General features: G+C 42.4%; 1 protein-coding gene across 2 annotated transcripts in view; it reads right to left on the reverse strand.

Moving 5' to 3' along the window:
• dip2ba (disco-interacting protein 2 homolog Ba) overlaps positions 1-23223 on the reverse strand; it is a 46726-nt gene that overhangs the window by 11105 nt on the left and 12398 nt on the right. The window contains exons 2-25 of one of the 2 annotated variants that reach the window (XM_053424467.1): positions 12683-12754; positions 11124-11279; positions 10843-10968; positions 10378-10614; positions 9947-10075; positions 9564-9575; positions 9084-9203; positions 8388-8585; positions 7709-7800; positions 7521-7631; positions 6656-6779; positions 6232-6341; positions 5767-5869; positions 5400-5464; positions 5200-5293; positions 4596-4715; positions 4342-4456; positions 3762-3901; positions 3512-3648; positions 2719-2799; positions 2498-2625; positions 1687-1801; positions 1230-1431; positions 916-1028 (exon numbers count right to left, since the gene is read on the reverse strand). In XM_053424467.1, the coding sequence (XP_053280442.1) occupies positions 916-1028; positions 1230-1431; positions 1687-1801; positions 2498-2625; positions 2719-2799; positions 3512-3648; positions 3762-3901; positions 4342-4456; positions 4596-4715; positions 5200-5293; positions 5400-5464; positions 5767-5869; positions 6232-6341; positions 6656-6779; positions 7521-7631; positions 7709-7800; positions 8388-8585; positions 9084-9203; positions 9564-9575; positions 9947-10075; positions 10378-10614; positions 10843-10968; positions 11124-11279; positions 12683-12754 (2900 nt within the window). The remainder of the gene's footprint in view (positions 1-915; positions 1029-1229; positions 1432-1686; positions 1802-2497; positions 2626-2718; positions 2800-3511; positions 3649-3761; positions 3902-4341; positions 4457-4595; positions 4716-5199; positions 5294-5399; positions 5465-5766; positions 5870-6231; positions 6342-6655; positions 6780-7520; positions 7632-7708; positions 7801-8387; positions 8586-9083; positions 9204-9563; positions 9576-9946; positions 10076-10377; positions 10615-10842; positions 10969-11123; positions 11280-12682; positions 12755-23223) is intronic. The other variant, XM_053424468.1, reaches the window with a different exon arrangement.

Consider the following 23223-nt stretch of genomic DNA (forward strand, 5'->3'; position numbering starts at 1 on the left):
CTGGACAAACTCCCACTTTAAAAAGGTGATGTCAGAGAGAGAGTTGGTTTTGAGTCATTTCAAAACGGAGAATGTAATTTACTGCCTTGTTTTCATTAACAGTATTTTATTTATCTAGGTGTGTGGACCCCTGCTGGCCAAGCCGGGAGTCTGCCTGGACAGTCGTCTCTTTGCGTGGGGCCAAAACTGTAGCTGCTGGCCGTCAGTGCCGTCACGGCTGCAGAAGCACATCTGACCGACAAAAGCAGCGGAAGCAAAGACAAGTGGGGAGGGAGGGAGGGGGGGGGGGGGGCACGCAGACTAGAGCCTTACCATCATGGTGGGCCACATACTGAGCTAAAGCCCAACCCAAGCGAAGTAAAGGCAGAACAACAGAGATTTAGGAGAAGACAGATCAGTATTTCCATTTTAAGCATGAGCTTAAATTCAACAGGTTTATGTTTCCATATAGCGAGCAGCTGAAACTAATTATCGTTTCATAATTCATAAAGTTCTTGATTATTTTAGTTTATTTAATAGTTAATTGTCTATGCAATTAAACATCCGAAAACTTTTTTTTTTTTAAATCACAATGTCATACACTCGAAGGCGATGCCATCGAATGTCTTGTTTTATCAGGCTAACAAATATATAGTGTTTGAAATCACTTTGAATCTTTGCACTCTTAGTTGCGTTTAACAGATAAATAGTAAAATAGAGTAACTAAGAAAAGCAACAAGATAAAGTTCATACAAATTTCTCTCACTGTCCAGATGTTAATGTGAGAGTCATAGACGTACATCATTTTAGATAGTAACAATTCTTGAGCTGTTGGTCCATGCTCGTGACATAAGCCTGAAAGAAGCTACTTCCACTACTAAGAGCTAAGAGTCTGATCAGTGCTCTAGTGTCCGTGTGTTGGTTGGGGTTCAGTACCTTTCGGATCAGATCCTGGTCCTCCACCACACCCAGCTCTCTGCCTGTAGCCTGGGCTATACGTTTCCCTGCCACCAGGTTGCCCACCAGCATAGAAGCTGGACCAACATCCACTGAACAAACCAGAAACAATCAGGGTTAAATTCTTGAATAATAGAAGCTAAATAGAAACAAAATCTACCCGGATTTGACAGATTAACTGTATGATGAATGGATTCAATTAAACAAGTCACACGATGTGAAAATATCTGATACTCTTTCCTTGTTGCAATTTCTATAGTGAACACTAATAGATATATTCTGAGGTGGCCTACCTGGCTGTTTCTGCCGTGGTTTGGGCAGATTGGTAACACAAGTGTGTGGGCACATGAGGATATTACACGGGTGCAAGTTTCCCTCCAAAAAGTTTTGCTTGGTTTCACAGATGTGGATTCCTCCAAGCGGCGTTTTGGGAAGGGTGTTGGCTGGAACGAGGGCGAGGCAGTACAGGCCGACCTGGTGGATGCTGTCGATTGCCTGTGCAGGGAATATGAATCACATCGTGTTTCATGTTACATTATGTTGGGTGTTTGTGAACTTCACTAGGAACAAGACTTTTATTTCATCCATTAGGACTTCCAAACTTAACTAAAGACATATAAGGGAGGAAGAACACCTATTGGTGTATGAGTTATGACATGATTTCAGGGATTACATCAAAATTCTGTCCAAAACAATATCATAGAATATACAAACATGTGATGTGATGTCTTTAAGGGAGACGTGATTTACCTGTAGTACTCGACTCATCCACTGGAAGCTGTCCTCCTCGCTGGCATCAGGCCTCTGCTCTGCCACAATCACGATCCTCTCATCATAAAACACTGTCACTGAGAACACGGCGATCCTGAACGGGAGTGAGCACAAACACAAACTCTATAATCTTCCACACAGAGAGAGGAGGCACGGTGCGGAAGCAACATTTCTGCACTATTCACCAAATCAGACTTTTTAGAATGCAATTAAATACATTTTTCAGAAAGATACCTGTAAAATTGTGATAATGATAAAAAACGATAAGGCCAACAAATACAATCATATACAATACTGGGCTGACGTGTGTGTGTGTGTGTGTGTGTGTGTGTGTGTGTGTGTCTTGTTGTTGGTACTCTAAAGCTGCAAATAACAATCATTCCTAGTGATGGAATTAACTGATTAAGCAGCCAGAGGGATTCGCAATTTTTGCTCAAACTGGCTACTTATGAGTTAATTAGCTTCTTATAGAAATGTACAACTTATGTTAATTTCTATGGAAGTAACAAAAATACTTTTCTGAATACGTTTAATTAAATACTTTCAATGGTCTTTTCCTGAGGTGACTAATTCAAAGACCTGCAGATATTCTATCAATGGATTTTTCAGCTTGAGGGTTAATACTGGAGCTATTCTTTTTACTTTACCAATAAAATACTCCAGATAATCATGGGTACATTTATTGCTGGAATGTTCAGTGTGACCTGTGCGTCCATGTGCACACTCTTGTGAGGTGTTATTGCACACACAGACACACACAGACACACACAGGGAGCAGTCAGTGTCTCACCTCCCCCTGTAAACTGTTTTGACAGGTTCCACAGCGAGCGCGGTGGCCACCAGGTCATCTGCGTTGTGACGTCGCCCGCTCACCATCAGCAGCCCATCAATCTTCCCCACAACAAAGACCAGACTGCCCTGTGGAGCACACACATTTACCTCAGCAAGGATATACAAGTCTCCCCAACGTCATTCTCCTTACTGACTCGTTATTTTTTCGTGCATGCTTACCGGTCCTACAAATCCCAGCAGACCCGTTCGACTGAAGGGAATTTCTCCAATTGGTGCTCCAGCTTGGTTGACGGGGATCACCTGCAGATTAGCATTGAGATCAGACACTGGATTCCAACATGTACAGTATAGTCAAATCCACCTTGATATTAAAAGTATTAAAAGAACAGTGACATAATACAGTTAAGTTTATTGTCAACAGTAAATTAAAATAGAAAAAAGGCACAGAATGAAAACACATTAACGGGTTTGGGCGAATAACTGTGAGGATGTGTGAACAGTCTTATGTGAGAGACTAAATACAATGGCAGACCTCTGGCGCCACCTAGTGGATCATTTAAATCAGTGCTTCTTTCTCATCCATCCATTTTCTAAACGAGCACATTCTTGGCATTGATGAGGGGAAGTGGAGCTGATGCCAGCACACATCTGACAAGTGGCCGCATAAACATGGACCGAGTAACAGGAAGTTTATTCTCAAATGTTAAATAACTTTGAGGAGGGATATGTTTGAGCTAAAAATGGAGCCCAAGGTCAGATACAAGAAATGTGGCTTTCAGCAGCCACCAAATACCAAATACACACCCTAAGGATTTTATGACTGTAACTTTCACGTCTGTGATGCTTTGGTGATAAAATTACAAACATACATATAAACAACTGCCATAGTAACCCAAAACCGCCTCAGGGGTGCTGAGTCGGTAAATTGTACCTTGTGCTCAGTATATAAAGAACAGATGTGGAATGAGTCATACAGACAGTTGATGATACATGATATTTTACTTTGACATACCTCAAACGTGTTCTTGGTGACACCAGGCAGGCCATAGTACATGGTGCCTCCGGCCCGAGAGTTGATCACAATCTCTCCTATTTCATCCGTCTTGCAAAGCTGTGTAGGCCCGTCCGGTTTCACAATGCACATCAGAGCTGAAACGCACAAAATGTGTTTAGCAACCTGCATTCTGATAAACTACCGCACAATAAATGTGGCAGCTACTGCACTGAGGTAGTGCCAATTAAAACCAACTGCAGTTGCTAACCTCCAGGCATAATGTGGCCCACATCCTGAACAGTGAGAGCAGAGTTTTTGTCCTCTGTGTTCACCCTGATCACACTGTGGCTCAGCCCGCCCATGGACAGGATGGCTCTTGCTGGCAGTGGAGCTCCTCGTGCACCAGGCCTGGAGGGAAGGCAGAAAAATGTATGTTTAATAAACATTATTTTAATTGTATAGATCTTCTTATTGTAATAATTTTTGGTCCCTACTTTGTGTCATTTTGATATGGTGTATACCTTCAATTTTGGATTTATATTTAACTAAAACGATTCTTACAAGCCCTAAAAAGATATTGTACAGATTCCTGCAGTTACTAAACATATGAAGATAATAGAACTTTAAACAGATGTGAGCAAGCCAGACATATTGTTGAATAATGATGCACAAAACAAGTCTGAGTCACAATGTGCAGCTGGTTTAAACCCAGTCTTAACACCTTCAAGGGACATGTTGTGGTTAATGTAATGTGCAGAGTAACTCCTGTTGTTTACAGGTAAAAATATACAAGTTTTGATATCAGCAGGCGTGTACAAGCAGCACATTAGTGAAAAGATGTAGGGTACCTGCGTATGGCCACAGTTAAGGCCTCAGGAGAAGTGGCACATGGACAAATGACCTCAGGTTTCAGACCGTGAGACTGGAACACATTTAGGAAGGCATCACATGACGACACAGACCCTGGTAACAAAAAATAAATAAACATCTTATCAAAACAGGGAAGAAACAATCAAAATCCACAATTTAAATAAAATGAGTGTCGATAGTAGTTTTTTTTTATTTTAAAAGGTGTGGTATTTGAGCAGGAGAAGTGACGTACATGGGTTTGCTCCATCAGCCACAATAAGCATACGTATAGAAGACAAGTTGGTGTCTCTCTGGTCCTTGTGGGCCATCATAGCCCAGTGGAGGTCCCGGCACTTCACCAAGGCCACACGTGCTATGAAAGGGTACAGAGGACATATTACATATACGTTTTATTGCAATTATCTTGGTCAGTACAGATTTCTATTCTTGGCTGGAGCTAATTTCTGATTTCTGAGAGAAACTGGATGAGTCGGACAGTCAGTCATCTGGTTTCAGGCCAGTCACATGACAGTAATATCATCAACACGCCCCGACACTGTGAAATCTCCAGACAATGACCTGCTCTATTACCAGAGACTTTGTATTAGAAAGCTGGCAGAGTAAAAACCCATTTATTGTCCACTCCAACTGATTCAGACATCTGAATTCTCACATGAGTAGTGTCTCTAAATTAATTATGGGTTAGAAACGGCCTAAATTCACAGAAGACACAAGTTCTCCAAGATGCAAAAAAAACTTCTGAGAGCTGCAAAAGGCCTGCATTTTGATGGATGTTAATGGAGAACTATTATTCAAAGCATCTGTACTATAAAAGTAAGAATGGATATAAGCTGAACCTTTGTGAATGTGGACCCTCTGCACCCACGACATAGGACAGGCTTTCATGACAGCATATGGCACTGAGATGGTGTGGATTCTGTTCATGACACTCTGCAAGAAAAAATAAACACATGTTGTCAATATGCTAGGAAGTTAAAGCTGATCAGCTGGTATTGATAAACAATACAATTGCACAAACTCTTGTATTCAGTCTCACCGTTAAGACGCCATGCCACAAGCCCATATCCTTCTTGCAGTCCAACACGTTGACCAGTGTCTCCCCTGAGACAGAAAACACAAAGAAACATCAGCAAAGAAATGTACAATCACGAGCCAAATAATCCTAATCATAGTCTTATCCCAGCTTTTCATGCCATGTGTTTCTGACTGATTCTCTCTGAGCAGGAGCAAAGACGAGCTGCTGATAAAACATCCTGCAGATGCATTCAAGAGCTGACAACTGTTGTAAAAAGGAGTGTTAAGGCTTAGATTATATCTGCTCCAGCATCTCACTCTCAGACAGACAAGAGTAAGACAGAGTTCCAGCAGGAGATATTATTTTGGATTACGTGCTGAGCTCTCACCTTCACAGTAGTTACAGGCCTGGGTCAGGGCTTGACAGTGGGTCAACATGGAGATCTTGGATACGGCAACTCCCATCACTGTTCCCTCTTTACTGGCTTTGTACTTTGGTGGAAGAGACACAAAAACGGCAGCAAATGGAAATGATTAATTGTGATCTTTTACCAGCGATTTATACATCAGGGGAAGGAAAAACAGCTGACAGGCTAACTGTTTGTTTTCCTCCATCGTCACGCCCTTTGCCCCGGAACTTATGGCAGAGACAGACCAAACAGTGACCAAAATAAAGTTTGAATAATCGTAGTACACCAATCAACAAAATTAGTAGCATAGGTCTAGCCGTTTTTAGACATTTTAATGAGTTATGAGAGTTGTAATATTATATCTTTAAATATGAACGACACCATTCTGTAATGTATAAAATAAAATACTAAAACTACTTAAATATTGAATGTTTTAAAGAGTACCTCTATGTAGGCGGTGTCTGTGTTGGCAGTAGGGATGTGCGGCTGCCACTCTTTGGATGGTTTAGTCAGGTACTTGGTGTCTGTCACAACCCATTTCATCCTTGGCCAACCTGGTGAACATGAACACAACACCAAAAAGAAACATACAAAAGTTCGTTAAGGTTGACTAATCTGGAGTCACACTAAATCAACAATGTTCAGCCAGTAACTTCCTTGTTGCAAGGTCAAAGGTAAACAGCCAATAACTAACGAGCACTGAGGTTACACAGCCTCTCACTCACACGCTCTGCCTCTAAATTGCCCTGGGACATCACACTGTATTTTCCCTTTAATGAGTCTAGCTAATGGCTCCCACAGAGACGGAGACAGATATGTCTCCTGCTGAGCCAGCGGCATTGGTGATGGTGCATTTAGGCAGACTGACCTTTGAACTGGATGATCTCTCCGTTTGGTGTCTTGGGCAGCCCTTTGAGACACACCTCACTGGTCAGCGCCAGACTCACACCACAGCTGCCCAACAGGAAGCCGATCTGCTGACTGCCAGCGTCCTGCGGAGAGCGACAAAGGTGAGGAGACTTATGACACACAGGGAGGCACATGTAAACAAAACCCTGGCAATTAAAAACCAGGAAGATTCCCTCACTGTCAGTATGTCGGTCATATAAGGAATCCAAATGGTCTATGTGGATATGTGAGTAATGAGGTATTATATACATCTCATGCACAAATTAGTACTTCCACTAACTAAAAGTTTATAGATTAAGCTGATGATTATTCTCTTAACCCTTTATGTATCTCCTATATAGTATATCCAAATATTTTCTTTTCATTCTCAAATTTAGACTCAGACTTTAAATGTATTGTTTGGTCCGACCAACAAAATAAACCCTCAAGAAAAATACGTTTACAGAAATATACCAAAAACAAAAAGCAGAAAAGCTTCCAGTCCAAAATCATCAGAAGGGTTGCTAATCATTATTCTGACGATCAGCTAATCATTTAATTGGCACAGCTCTGACAAACAGGGCATCAAATGGCTTAGTGCTTTAATAAAATTGTTGTTCAGTCACAATTATCCTGGTTTAACTTTCATTAATTGCCATAAAAACCAAGATAACAGAGACTGACACTGGTCGATGTAGCCAGTGACACTTTGGGCTTTTGTCATAGTCTAGGAATTAAGATTAGACCTAACATGCATCATTCTCTATCTATATATGGTCCAATTAACATCTGGTTCTGTATTTCAAATTGATTCATCACAGAGGACGTCACAGTGATGTCTTTACCTGTCTTGACAGTGGTACCTCGATGGGCACAGGGATGACCTCAGCTAAAAGGCAGCCATAAAAAGCCACCCAGAACATTCCAGGGTCACTGTTGGGATACACCAGCGCCACCTGAGAGACAGAAACACTTAGCTTCCCTCATGTTCCTCTATACTTTACACATCGAGTGGTGACTGACAGACTCTTACCCGATCTCCGGGTTGTAGGACAGGCTCAGTCTTGGTGCCCAGTTTATTCAGCAGTGTATAGGCCAGCTTCAGACTGCGACTCCATAGTTTGCCTGTAGAGAAGAAAAGAGAGTTTGGAAAAGTCCTGTTTGTAGTTTATCATGTATAAGTGTTGCATAACTGATCAAGGAGAGTTCAACTCAACAAACCACCTCCACACAGGGAGGGAATGTGCAGTAGGTGTTGTTCTTTTCAGGCCGAAAAGTATTCCATTCAGCTGAACTTGCTCACATTTAAATTTGGTGGATATGTTTATATGTACATGTGAATATATATCTGAACAAACTTTTGCAGTTTATTGTCTGCACTGATATCAGTATGAGTTGAGGTGATCCTTCAAGTGACTTAGGAAATCTTTAAGGTAACTGTACAGGTACAATAAAATTATTGTGTTGAGCAAGCGTGTAAATGACTAATTGTAACAATTCAACTTGAGACTGTAAAGTGTACGATAAAGCAAGAAATGGAAGCTATCATTTTTTTTAAATAGGATAAAAAAATATTTTAAATAATTGAAATATTTGTAAAATAAAATGTACAGGGAATCGAAGAAAGTGCTCAAATAAAATAATAAATCCGAATAGAGTGGACACTGCACAGAGCAAGTTATTGCACAGATAGAACAAGTTTTTGCACTCACCGTATGTGACTGTGTAAAGGGGTTTGCCAGTGATATCTAGAGCAGTGAGGGCAGGACTCTTGGCTTGGGTGGCCCCCCAGCGGGCCAGAGCAGCCTGCAGGGCAGGAGGCCAGTTACTGACCACTCCAAGTGGCTCCCCCTTTACAGGGATGATTTGACGTCCCTCCGGCTTCGGGGTGTTGGGATCTGGCTGAGGAACTGGGCATCGAAAGAGACATGGGTAAGTGGATATTTAGAAGACACAATGAATAAGGGTGTAAACCTGCATAACACTGTGAGCATCATAAATGACATGTGACGATAATTTGGGTAATTTAAAACAGATGTCAGTGTTTAGGCAAATTTACCATTAACAATTTAATAGCAATGGATTTCCATGTAATTCCTGACCAATACAGTTTAGTTTAAAATTAGTTATCTCTGGCTAGTGCAAAATTATATATTGATAGTTATTGCCAATTTTGCTTCCATTAATGCTACATAAATAGCATGTCCTTGTTATGTTGGCTATTTTATTAAATACAGAATTACCAACCAGAATAATTTTAAAATGAAGACGCCCATCCAATAAATTGTGATATATTATCTTATATAAGTTTATCTTCATGATAACTGTATTAAGGTTTACACTTTTGAATATTTCTGTGACTGCCCCCCATCCCATAAAAAACTGTATATACACTCTATGTGCCTCACCTTCTACAATTTCCTCAGAGTCGTCGAGGAAGAATTCACTGAGTGGTGGTCTTTTAGGCCGTTTGAGTGTGTTCAACAGCTGCTGGATCTTAGTGGACACCCTGCTATTGACAGGCACACCTAAACAAATACCAAGAACAACTACAGTCATAAACATATGCAAACAAGTGACCTGAGACACACAACACATGCTAATCTAACACAAATCTTGATCACACACCCTCACGCAGACAGAACCCTACACACTAATACACCATCGGGATCAGAATAAGCAGCAGGAAGGATTCGAAAGGGAAAAAGGTCATCGAAGAGACACAGATTGGATGAGCATAAGGGAAAATCAAAAACAGGAGATTCTCTACATCTAGACCTACAACACGAGACAAACATAAAGACAGATAGACAGACTCCAGGTTGGAAAGCAAGCTGAGCTGGACCTCGTCAGCATCCCTCCCCATCCCCGATTGCGATTGGTATTACCTTTTCCTTTTCCTTTTTTAAATGAAACGCAAGACAGGGACAGGATTAATGGACCCAAAAGAAAGAACACAAAATATCTGTAATTAGCAGCATTCACCACACAGTAACATGGGGATGATGTTCAAGTTGATTCTGGATGCACATGAGTAGATCATTCACGGATTTGATCCCCACAATGTTGTGAGTCACACAGTCAATGCGAAACAGAAAATGTCATTCAGCTACTGCCATAATTAGAACACACAAACAGTTTAACCTCCTGATCTGAGGCGGGAAATACATGACCACGTTCCACAAGTTTCAGGAACAGAAATTTGCAGATTTTCCTCCAAAACCACATATATATCAGACATTTGTAAACATCCAGGCTTGTGTGACTGTACCATCAGCAGTATCCATCATGCTGGAGCGGCTCTGTCCACGGCTCATGCCCCTGACCGCTGGAGCCAGGTCAACCCTGGACCCTCTATCCTGGGGAGTGGTGGATGTCACATCAGGGGGGATACTGTTTTCTGGAGGAGAAGAGAGAAAGTGAGCATCAACATTACATTACATTTCATTTAGCTGACGCTTTTATCCAAAGCGACTTACAATAAGTGCATTCAAACCTGAGGGTACATACCAAGGACGACAAGAATCAAGAAAGTACAATTTCTTCAAAATAAAGCAAAACTACAAAGTGCTATAAATAAGTGCCATGTAAGTGCTACTAAAGTGTTAGTTTCAAAAGTTGTTAGTGTTTTTTTTTCAAAGGGAGAACAATAGCCAACAAGCACTGTTATATATCTGTTAGCTATTTATCAGTGAAGTTTACCGATGCGTGTGTGGGCCAGTACGTCGGCCAACAAGGAAATTGCCGGTTGAGGCTGGAGCTGTGGTTGGGGCTTGGGCTCTCCATGGGAGAGGGTGGAGGAGGCGGAGGAGGACGTGGAGGAGCTTTGGACGGAACGGTTGATCCAGTAGTCAGGGCTCTGCAGGCTCTGGGCCAGCACTGCACTGAGAGCTGCCTTCCTGCGCAATGAGCCATCATCCTCTGATGCAGAAGATGTGTCTGAAACACAGAAAGCAATGTACATCAATGGATCATAATCTTCTGATCCTGATTCATCTTTTATTTACTGGTGTCTCTTTAGATTCTTTTTCACTATTTTAGCCAGAGGACATATGTGTGGTTGTACCCTGCAGATGTCTTGCTTGAGAGCACTTCAGTAGTGTGGACACTACATGACATAATGGTTACAGCAACCAGCTCCCGTCTGAGCATGAGAGACTTGTTTACCTGGAGGTGTGCAGGTTTCTATGGGAGACTGGACAAAGGCTGAGCGTCTTTTGGTTGGCATGGGGAGCGCCATCTTCTCTTCTTTGTGTTTGGCCAGCGCTGCCTGCACTGCCTCTGTGTGGATGTCTACAGAAAGAAAGAATTGGAGTAAGAATAGAAAGAGTTCAAAAGACTTACAAGGAAAAAATGTACGATGACAGCCTGATTTGACACCTGCCGGATGGAGTTTATTGTTATTTATGGAATGGTTAATTTAAGAGTGCGTTTAATAAGTGGTGTACCTGATCTGTAGCGGTCGTCTCTGGCCCCCCCACTGCGATGTGCACGGTGGTGTCTGGCAGCTGAGGAGGTGGAGGGGCCCGGGGCCTCAGGACTCGGGCTGGGGTCCGCACTGTGGCCTGGGGAAAGCTGGACATCTGGAAGAGACAGATCCACATCTGCGAAATAGAGAAAGGTAAATTGAGCATAAATAAAAACACGTGTAGGGAGACATAAAAAAAGACATTAATTATGAGACAGCACAACCCTTATTTTCATAATGCCATGTGCATGTACATGTAGGCATGACTATTATATGATACTCAAAGGAGCTCCCTAAATATAGCCTCTGAACATCAAGTGAAATAAGGATATGTACATGACTGATGCAACTTGTATTGCATAGAGTACATGAAACTAGGTTGATTCCACCAAATATGTTTATGGTCATCTGTCTTCACTTCCTTGAGGGCCTGAGCAACACAGGCACTGTAGAGACGATGGTTTGGAGATAAGTGGGCCTGAGGGGACGGCTGCAGGAGCAGGACGGGGACTCAGTAACTAATGTGACATCGGGTGCAAAATGTCCACAATAAAACAAAAGGCAGAGCTCACTTACAACATTAAAGATTCAATTCAAGTATTAAATTATTGAGATATAGTTCTTATTCAAGTCCCTCAGCGTGTTCATCACTTCACAAAACATGCATCATGTGGTGGCTCAAGCCAAAGCAAACCAAGGTTAAACTAGCCGTGAAGGAAAAAAAGGGTTCCATTTTTTAAAATAAGCTCCCATTTACACAACAAGAAGGATTTTTTCATGTCAATGTTAATGTGGTGCAATTTTTCGGGAGGAAGCGCCACACCCTCATGCGAGGCAGCTGACAAAATCCAAACAGATCAGCTACCCAGTGAGGCCAGAGGTGACTGGCTCATAGCAATACTGTGAAACTTTGCTACTTCCCTTCTATGAATGTGTGTAAACTGACACTGGGTAAAGGAAACTGTGTGCACTGGTTTACCAACGGCTGCACTAACTCTGACACACAGAGGTTTTGTTGGGGGAAGAGTAGATCTGCAGTTCTCCTTTTGGCCACTAGAGTGCCACAGAAATTCCCATGGACAACTTGGACAAAGAGAATTACACACACTGGGACACTCTGTTTTCATGAGGCTAAAAAAGGACACTTTAAACTACACAAACAGAGGTTTTGATGGCTAGAGTGGCTCTTATATATTACTGCAGTTCTCATTTTGGCCACTAGAGTGCCACAGAAAGCCAGAAATTCTCTTGGATAACTTGGACAAAGAGAATTACCCTCACAGTGTGAACAGTCTGTTGTTTTGAAGCGGTTTCAGTGCATTTCTCCAAACAGACCACAATGAGCATTTGATGTGTAACTACTGTTTACTGAAAAGATGACCAGTTCTTCTGATTCAATTACTTTGAAGTTTCTGCATCTCACAGTGGCCAACGGCACAAATTCTGATGGAGGAGGTGACACTTGCACAGAAAAGGGTGAAGGAGGGGTTAGAAGCACAATGAGGAAAAAGCATAAAGCAGAAGTGGAGTTGGTCTTACTTGGCAAGTGGGGGATGCAGGAGGTCAGCAACTTGGCTCTCTTTTTCTCGTAGCCCTTCTGCGTGATGTCACCTAGGAAAGAGGACAGCAACACCACACTGTTATGTTACCACACATAATTACCACACAAACAACAACGGACAACTGCACACACAAACACACATGAGCCAGATGAGGTACCACAGCTCTCCTCGGAAACACGCACAGGTTTGCACAGCTACCCCTTTTAGGACTTTGCATTGACTTCTATTCACTGTGGACAGCTTGACCAAAAGCTTAGCTCTGTCCTTAACCTAACTACAAGTCACATCTCACCCTTAATCTTAAACTGGACCTCAGAAACATTGGTTTTCCTCATTGGGACCAAGCTTTGGTTCACATGAGGTCTACTGGTCCTCACACAAACCTGAAAAGGTAACAACACCAATGCGCACGCGCGCACGCACGCACGCACACGCACACACACACTAGCTAATACTTTCGCAGCAGTTGAGTCATAATAATAATAATCCTCTTTAAACCAGATCTACTGAGCTCAACATTTTGACGGCTCAGTCCATTTACAACAAAGCACAGAGATAACGCAATTGTTTGGCCTTACATTAGCCCCGGTGGATAAACATGATGAGTGCACACAAAAAAAACTCCTCCTTGCTACAAAACCCAAATATGATTAGGGCAACTAGCAGATAACTGTGCCAGAGAAGAAAACAATAGCAAAACTGAAGGCTGTCGGGATCAGTTGGGATAGTAAGCAGACCAAAAAGGAGGCCATGTGAGCCAGTTTCACATGAGACTCAAACATTTATCTCTTCCACCTCCCCCCTCTTCTTCCCACTGTACACCCAGCACCACCCCTTCCTCATTCGCCCTTCGACTGGCAGGAGTCCCACTGCTTCCAGAGTTTGTTGGAGAGCAACAGAGGCTGGGCAAAGTCCACTTAACTGGGACCCCAAAACACACAGTCTGCCTGTAGAGCAAACATGCATGGAAGACACACCCAGTCTTGTTAACTACCATACACACACTCTGCCCTTGTACACACAAACAATCCCACTACAGCAATCTTCCACTCTCTCAGTTATTCCCCTTCTTCAATGTCCTGTGATAACACTGTATGCTATGTCAAGTGCAGTGAGCCAACTGGCTGCTTAGACTCAATTCCCTGACACCTCGTCCACGCTCAGCCCTGACAACAAGGCCAAACATCGGCTACATCCAAACTTCTACATTTTAGTTTTCAAAAATGCATCACTGTTGCTTTAAGCTTACAGCTGCTGTCCACATAAAGCTGGAGTTTTCACGAAGTTTGGAAATGCTGCTGGCCCCGAATTAGATTAGCAGTTTACAATTAATGTTTCTCCTTCGTTGTATTTCGTGAAACTTCCTGTTTACATCAGCACTCCCCTGACCAATGAATGTGAATGCCCACATGATGTTCGTTTTTCGGTGCATAAGTATGGACAGAGAATATTACTGATACAGAGCTAAAACATTCATGTGGACAGAGATTGCTTTAGTCCAAAAGAAAAAACATATTAGTGTGGAGGTAGCCTTACTGAGAGGGAGATAAAGATAATGGAAATGGAGGATAGAAGAAGTTAGAGTAAGAGGGGAGGAAAGGTTTATGGGGGAGACGGACGATGAAAGTCACTGGGGGAAGCGAGAAGAAACATGGCCTGGTGCATGTATGAAAAAACAATGGAAAGAAAATGGAGAGAGAGAGAGAGAGGGGGGGGAGCCAAAGTTCAGCAGCAGATTGGAAGGGGAGGGGGGCTGGATATGTCGGTACTGGGTGGGGAGTCCCATGTGTGACTCAGATACTGTGTTGTAACTTAAGAGCATTCTCACACTCGGGTCGGTATCCACCGGCGTGTGGTGTTCGCCTGAATAAACAACGGAATCAGAAAAGAAATTCCCCACAGGACTCAGTATGTAGATTACCAGTGAGGGTTGCAGACTTTATTTTCCCTTACTTCTGATAATTCACATGCAGACAACTCTCAAGGTTCCACAACACTGTGAAAGAGAGGAACAGGGGAAAAGTGGGGGAGGAGACGGAGTGCAAAACACTTGCAGAGAAAAAGTCAGCAAAAACAAAGTCCGAGAAAGTTTCAGAGAAAGAGGGAGTGCGATTGAGTGCCGTGCGCTTGTCATTCTGTGTAAAAGGAGGCTCAAGTGGGACGGTACTTCACGCCTGGATGCACACACTGGCCCCAAATCTACTCGGGATGAAGATAAAAAACAGCAGCAAATGTGTGTTACATTCTCTTTTTCATTGTTTCTCCTTCCCTTAGGCGTGCGACAGGCCTGTTTATATCCAGGAGAACACTCGCACAGAGACGGGCGAGCACTGCAATCAACAGCGAATTGATTGCAGAGGACTGGAGCATCATTATTTTTGGAGACCGGGTTCTGTCAAGCCCAGTTCTGGTGCCCAAGTGGGGACGGGAGGGAGGGGGGAGGGAGGGAGGGAGGGTAGGCGGGATGGAGGTCATTAACAGAGACAGAGGAGAGACTGTATTAGTGTGGGACATAACAACAGGCACGAACTGGCACGACCACACTGGCTCCGACAGTGTAGGCAGGGAGACGCTGAAGGGCTCTGGGTTTGAAAGAGTTGAGTGGGACAGCTGCTTCGAAACAGAGGAAAAACTGTGTGTTTAAAGAGCAAGAATGTGGTGTTTTGAGTGCGAGCAGGAGCAAAACAGTACAGTGTGTGTGTGTGTGTGTGTGTGTGTGTGTGTGTGTGTGTGTGTGTGTGTGTGTGTGTGTGTGTGTGTGTGTGTGTGTGTGTGTGTGTGTGTGTGTGTGTGTGTGTGTGTGTGTGTGTGTGTGTGTGTGTGTGTGTGTGTGTGTGTGTGTGTGTGTGTAATCTGAGGTCAGGGGACAGGATATGAGCGTTACCCCACCCTGAATTTGCACTGCCAAAATTGTCTCCCAGAGTCTGTCTAGAGAAAGAGGAATGTGCTGATTGGTGAGCACCATACTAACGGAGAAGGTCAACTGGCCAGGAGAAGCTTGCTCACTGGCCAAAACCCCCTGAGGTGCAGGAAGTGAATATACGTGAGTTTCTGTGTGTGTGTGTGTGTGTGTGTGTGTGTGTGTGTGTGTGTGTGTGTGTGTGTGTGTGTACACAGCTGGTGCAGGTTAAAGGGGGCTTCAGTACACAGAGGAATTAATGCTGAGTGAGTCCTGAGCGAGAGTGGCATTACAGGGCCTGCTCTGTCAGATGTGTGTCAGTGTGTCAAACCAAGACTTTGTGTGTGTAGTGTTTCTTTTTGTCTAGGACCACTTCAACATGCTAGAGCTAGTTTGTTCAGCAACATGTCTGTTATTATAATCCTTCCTCCTGTCACCAGTGTGTGTCGGAGCTCAATGAAGATGGCAGTGACTATCTGACTCCTCCTTTAAAACAGGTGCTGTTGACCTCTGACCTCAGGAAAGGTCAGACAGAGGGCTGACCCTCCCACAGATGGCTGCACAGGGTCACAGAGCGGATAAAAACACACACACATAAGCAACAGTCCAGGTTACATAATTCACTATAGCGCGTTCAGCTCTGGCATTCCCTGGTCTAATCTGGCACATTAGAGGCTTTTGTGAATGTGCAGCTCATCTGTGAAAAACTGAAAACTTTGCCTGAAGTAAAGCATTTATCCAATGTTCAGTTGATTTGGAGGAATAGGAAAACCTTAATTTATTCTGGTTTGGGGGTCTTCAAACCTTTTTCAACCCGAAGGGCACTCAGAGTGCATTAGTCTGCTAAAGCCCTTAAATGAAAGAAAAAAACATTTAAATGAACTAGATACAGATAATTATTTGGATCTGCATAAAATTGCACACATTCATATATATGAGTCCCCTACACCAAGGTGGAGATACTTTACGCTATCAGAAATTCACAATATCCCTGACTTGAAATGACCACACTCAAACCAAATTGTGTGAATGTGGCATTGTTCATCAACTACTTGGAGACGAATAGAATGAACTGATGCCTCCAGTGCCAACTGATGTCCAGCATGGTAGATCTAAACCAGTGACTTCATGAATACCAGAATGACAGCTCATGCACCCATGGCCCCCATTGTCATTCCATCACACTGAAGTCACACTGAAATATTAATGGTGGGTGACTGAAGTTGTCTTCTGCTACATCCCTCAACAACAGAGAACCTCCTTCTTCAGGTTTGTCTAATAACTCAATACATTCAGATTATAGAACACGTGGTCTTCAGCAAGACAAACACAAGCTGTTCTGAAGTTAAATTACTCATATAAAAAATGAATGTCTCATTATATGAGTAATCTTCTGACTCTCTGTAGCTGATATGCCTTTTGTTTCTTAATATCAACAATAGACTGAGTGTGGCTTTCTCAAACAAACTGTAGGAGAAAACCTAATCCCACTTCAGGGGTGAATAAATGATGAGTAATGAATAGTGGTATAAAGCGGCTGTACAGTCACAGAGCCCTTGGAAGGAAAAGCTGAGATTATGGTTATGAGGGAACACACCCACACACAAACAAACCACAAACAAACTGTCAAGAATCTTTTACCATTGATTTAGCAGGAGTTCAATGACTACTGGATTTAGAAGAGGACTTGAATGAATCTTTGACAAGTAGCTTAATTCTAGCTGCCACTATCAGCAAATGACAAAACAGTTTCAGATATTTACATAAAACTTCAAAAACCCAGCAGGTGTGCACCCCAGTCAATAAGAGCATCCTCTGCTACTCAAGTTTACACTGTGACGGTTCTTTTTCTTTGGTGGATCGTGAAAACAGTTTTGGGGAAAAGGCGACTCTGCATGAGAAGCTCAGTGAAACACATTTCTGCTAAAGTTTTTCATCGGAGGTCATTTTCTCTCATAAGAAACAGTGTGACAGTGCCTCCAGTTATTTCTTAAGCATGCACTGAGGGTCATAGATGAATATTGCACAGTATGACTATGTTTCATTCAGCAACCCTGGAACCAGATAGTTAAAACACATGATCCTGATTATCAGTATGAAATTTGTTCAAAAGTACTGATAAACAAACTTTACTAATTTAACCAAGTTTTATATTTATATATCATATCTATTATCAATACAAATGCTGATTATATACTAATTATCGATCAGAGCGGAGGAGATAAGGTTTTCAACAGAGACAAATATTTGATTCAGGCCAAAATATGAGCGTATATTTAACGCACGCAATCTGGCAACAGTAGATGCTAGCATTTGCGATATGCTGTAAAACCCATACCCACTTCATCCCAACCCAGGATACGTGAAGGCAGCACAAACAGTGAGAATGAATGTGACTAAGACCCGTTCGTAACACTGAATAGAAGAATGACTCAGACCAGCCAAGACAAAACGAGATGCTTGTACCAACAGAATCCCCGTCACATTGACAAGGATTAGGTATGAAAAGCCTGACATGAAACAGAAAACTTTGAAAATTGTGCCGCACGCTGGTCTTAACAACAGACTCAAACACCAACAACCTCTTCTACCACCTACGCAAGTAAAGAATCTGGAGAGAGTCTTTGGACGAGAGCCACAAAACTACAATGAAAACAAAAGAAAAGACCACTGACAACAGCAAAGACATGACACCAATTTACACAGAAAGATTATCATTACATTTTACAGATAATGTGCTATATTGTGATGTGTCGGCTGCATATGAAACGACATATAGGGATAAGAGGTTTTGGTTTTATCGCACATGCAGCCGACACCAAATCGGCTACAATGAAGGAGGCAGCAGAGCTTTCAATGACAGTCAGAGGTCAATACTGGGCTAATGCTTCCCACTCCAAGACAGAGAGATGAGCCAATAAGTGATGCTAGAAGGCAGGAGAGGGTCTGGACTGGATAGTAAACACTTGTCCTTCCATCAAGACACACACACACACACACACACACACACACACACACACACACACACACACACACACACACACACACACACACACACACACACACACACACACACACACACACACACACACACACACACACACACACACACACACACACACACACAAATCAGTAGAGTACAATGAAGTGCAGAGGTACGAGATTTGTGTTGTGTGTGTGTGAGTGTGGTGTGTATGTGGAACTGAGTGGCTTAAGCATCAGCCGATTAGCCTCGAGCTCTCCCGGCTTACAACAAGGAGACTAAGATCATGTATGAACACGCTTTTTCTCATTTTCATGTCAACTACACACAAGGCAGATTTCCACTCCTCTGTCGAGGATGTGTCAACAACTCTGATTGCCAAATACGGTTTGTGACGTTAGATGTTGACAAATGTAAATGCATGACACACCCGATACTACATACAGACACACACTGAAACTACTTATACACAGATATTCAGCCCCCCAACTGGGAGAGCTGCTGTAATTACTGTGGGCAGATTAACCAGGCAGGAAGTGACACGTCTGCTTCTGTCACCCACAATTTCCTCTTGCTTCACGGTAACCGTTACTCTCCCTGCATGCACCCAACACAAATACCTACATGTCACAGGTTACATTCACACATGACTGTACACAAGCACACATTTCACAGGGGATAACAAACAAGATTACACAAGAAGCAGTAAATAAATCCTCCATTTCACATAAATATGCAGATTATACACATATTTGCCTTTTTTCTATCACGTAATCTGATTACAAGATTACATTTTTGGCCCTGGCATTGAACTGGAGGCTGGTGTCCAAGTCTGAAATGTAGGAGCCAGTGAAGTCATGGTCGGGCTCCAAGCCAGTGACACAAGATTGATGTGCACAAAGCCGTCTTTGTTTATCAGTAGTTTATTGTCTGCGACAAATGTGATGCTAACATACAACAGTTACAAGTTCATCTCATGAGAAACACATCCAACAACCGAAGAAAGCTACACTCCTGCTGGGTCTTGGTGAGCAGATGACAGCGAGGACACACAGCACGACCGCAAACAGAGAACCTCACACAAACAGCAACAGCGTGCACATTTATATGTAAATACACACATAAACACAGGGGACGAGAGGAGAGGAACTAACGTCACCCACAGGATCTTATTTATAGAGACACTGAGCACGAATACAAAAACAATGGGCAGACTGTGCTGAGAATCTGGGTAAATAGAAGTCGACAGGAAACGCAAATGAATGAGTCTGACACCAAGGCCATTTAATCGCACCTGGTCATTAGTTTGAGTAGACGGTGGCAGTTAATTTTCACATTCACACAAACAGCTAGACAAGAGTTAAAGATCAAATGCACACTTCCATGATACATTTAGTATGTTTCATTTATTTTTTCATCGTAATCCTGTTATCTATGACGGAAACAAGAAGTCTATTAATCAGTTAGTCAAGTGACTCTCAGAATAGAGATGTAAATTCATGTTCTACTTTTACGTAAGATTTTTTTCTTTCTTCATTCAAATTCTAAATAGTTGGTTGTGTTTTCTTTTCTTTTAAGTTATTTATAACAACATATTAAATGTTTGTTTAAACTGTAAAATATCAAGCCTCTTTGTCATGAAGTTTTGATAATGAAGCCTTAAAAATAATTGACTATTATAAATAATTTGTCTACTTATAATAACATCATAATGAACAAATACAAATGGATATATCCATTGATATCTGCAACAGAATTTTTGTAACAGATGTCGTTAAACTGCAATGAGAGATTCGCATTCTTGCAGTATTACTGAAATCCCCAATATGTTCTTGGCGGGGGAGTTTATTTCCTCTACTGAGCAGCTTTTCTTATTAAATCAAGGATCTAATGTGCCTTTTGAAAAAAAAAAAATGTTTGCCAAATAAAAAACAACAACAGTCAGAATAAGGCTGTTTGAGGTTTCAGGGCTTAATAATTTGCAGTTGCTTCTTCTCACTGCATCAGCAGTTGAATCACAGCTATTAAATATCACAAGTTATTTGTTCTTATTCAGGGGGCATTTTGTTCATGTCTGCATTGAGCCTCCCATCTCCAGGACCAACATTTTCCACTGCAAAAGCCGGCCTGCAGTTCCTCTGGGATCTGGTGAGTCCATGTGGGGGTTTTCAGGCATAAAGGGAGCATGAGGTGATATATGGATGGATGACGAAATCTCCCTTCCAGCTGGGGAAAAAGTACTGAGGGACATGTGATTTCCCTTCAAAGAATATCCAGGGGGAAACAGAGATTTGGTTGGGTTTTTGAACAGGAACAAACAGAACAATTAAATTGAATATGTAATTTTAAAACTATATAAAAAAACGTAAGAGGAATATTGAGGATTAATGGAATAATAATGTGACATAAACAGAGAGTTTAATTTTTTTTCTTATTGCTATATATTGAATAAGGGATAAGGTAGTTGGCAGCGAGAGTCCCAGAGGAGATCCCGTAATCTAGTTGTGCAGTAAATCTTGAGCATTAACAAGTCAGTCAGAAGGATTATTTGTGATATTTAACATCATAATGTGAGTTCCATCATCTTTATTTGGCTAAATGTATCATTTGATTATAGTATATGTTGCTGTGCAGCCATTTTCTTCATGCACTGAGGTGACATTGACAATATTAACAATTCTTAAGTATTTGTCGAGGAGAAAAAATTATTTGGAGAGAAAAAGAGGCAAACTGACATCTGCATGTAATGATGTGTTCAAGTGAAAGATTCCTATGTAATACAAATATTTCATAGATGTGTAACACCTCGAACACCAATATAGAGTAGGTAATGACTATTCAAAGGGAGCAGGGGGAAGGTAACAGAGGGAGCGAATATAGAATGTGTATATATATGTATTAGGAATAGAGACAGACAAGAGAGAGAGACAAAGAAAGACAGACATCCTTTACACACACACATCAAAGTGTCCTAGTTAGTATCCTGAATTACACTAAGCTTAAAAACAAAAGAAACACATGAGCACATATTACAAACACACACACATAAACAAACAGGCCATTTCAACCCTGCGTGAAGCACCAAATCATTTCATCAAATCAGGCCTTCCTGTACAGGAAAAAAACACTTTCCAATTGTGTTGGCCACAATAAGATCAAAATTAAGATGTATGCTGTGAGCAACAATCCATTTCCACACAATCAGATTTAGCGGTCGGCATCCTGAAAGTTATTTTGCCAAAAAAATAAAACTACAACTTCCTTCCAAGCTTTTAAAGCATCCACATTCAGTTTGAGAGCAGAGCGAGCGTTGCCCTACTTCCTCCATTACTTCTATTACATTGTGCACTTTAATTTGGCAGCGACAGGACTCCTGAGCCAGCTGCGTGAGCTAGGGACTGTCGCAGAATTGAGGGCTTGTTTCTACTTTTAGCTCAATGAGAAAGTCAAGCTGAAGAAGAGAGAACATTCCCCCAACACAGAAGAGAACAACCCAGAAGACAACGTTTTCTGAATAACCTAATAAAATCATTGTTTCCTAATTCATAACCCAATTAATCTCTCATTAATACTTGACACTCGCCTCATATCTGTGCTAGAGTTAATATACTCACATACACTAATTTGGGTCACTGCGTTTCCCTGAAGAAAATAACAGGCGGATTGTAAAGTCAAACTTTAAATCAAGCTGTTTTATACAGAAGACGTTACTTCATCAAAGTGATAAGACTGGTGAACAAGTGTCCATGGTTGAGTGCTGAGTCAGACAGGCACAAGTGGGTTGTGTGTGAGTAAGCAGCAATGATTAATGTCATTTATTCTTCAGGCAGGCTGCACTGAAGCACAGTATAACTGCACTGGGTTGTTAGCTTACAGGTTGTGTTTCTGAGGAATTAGGTGCAGGGATGAGTAAACCACCTGAGGTGAGAGGCCAAATCCCACATTGATTTCTTGTCAGATTAGCTGGCCGCCCTAGCCTGGATGCCAGACAAACTTAGCCCCGCCCACAACATTTTGGTCGGGCAGTTCGGTCTGGAGTCGCTCCATTGGGAAACAATTATGGGGCGTGTTTCAACTGACCAGGAAGTAAAATTCCTCTTCGCTCAATTGGATAGACCTACAACCAATCAGAGCAACGTAGTATGTGACGTATGCTAAGCAACGCATTGTGAGTTATTTACTAACGCCGGGTTCACACCGGACGCTTCAGCGCAGCGCCAAGCCTTAAATAACAGCTGGCTCCCATCCACTCCCATGTTAAAACTTTGTGCCGGTCACACCGGAGGCTGAAGCACCGCGAGGCAGCCTTGGCGCAGCGCGGTGCTTCAGCCTCCGGTGTGACTGGCACAAAGCCGTGCAGCGATCTACTGGATCAACGGGTGATATTATTAGCGCTGCCCGGCGGTTCAGCGTCGATTCAGTGTCCGTTGTGAACAGCCAAGCGCCGGGGCGATAGGGATTAGCGCTGTGCTTTGGCGTCGCCTCCACGTTCTGTATTCCTCTTTCAAAATGAATGCGCTGTCGATGTCTTCGAAAACAGACTCAATGGCAGCATCTACACATCTCAGCTCGCCAGCGGCAGGCATGTTTGTTGAAAACGAATTCAACCCGAGGGCACTGTGATGACGTGGTTGAT

The sequence above is a fragment of the Pleuronectes platessa genome, chromosome 6 (assembly GCF_947347685.1).
Source record: "Pleuronectes platessa chromosome 6, fPlePla1.1, whole genome shotgun sequence".
Taxonomy (NCBI): domain Eukaryota; kingdom Metazoa; phylum Chordata; class Actinopteri; order Pleuronectiformes; family Pleuronectidae; genus Pleuronectes; species Pleuronectes platessa.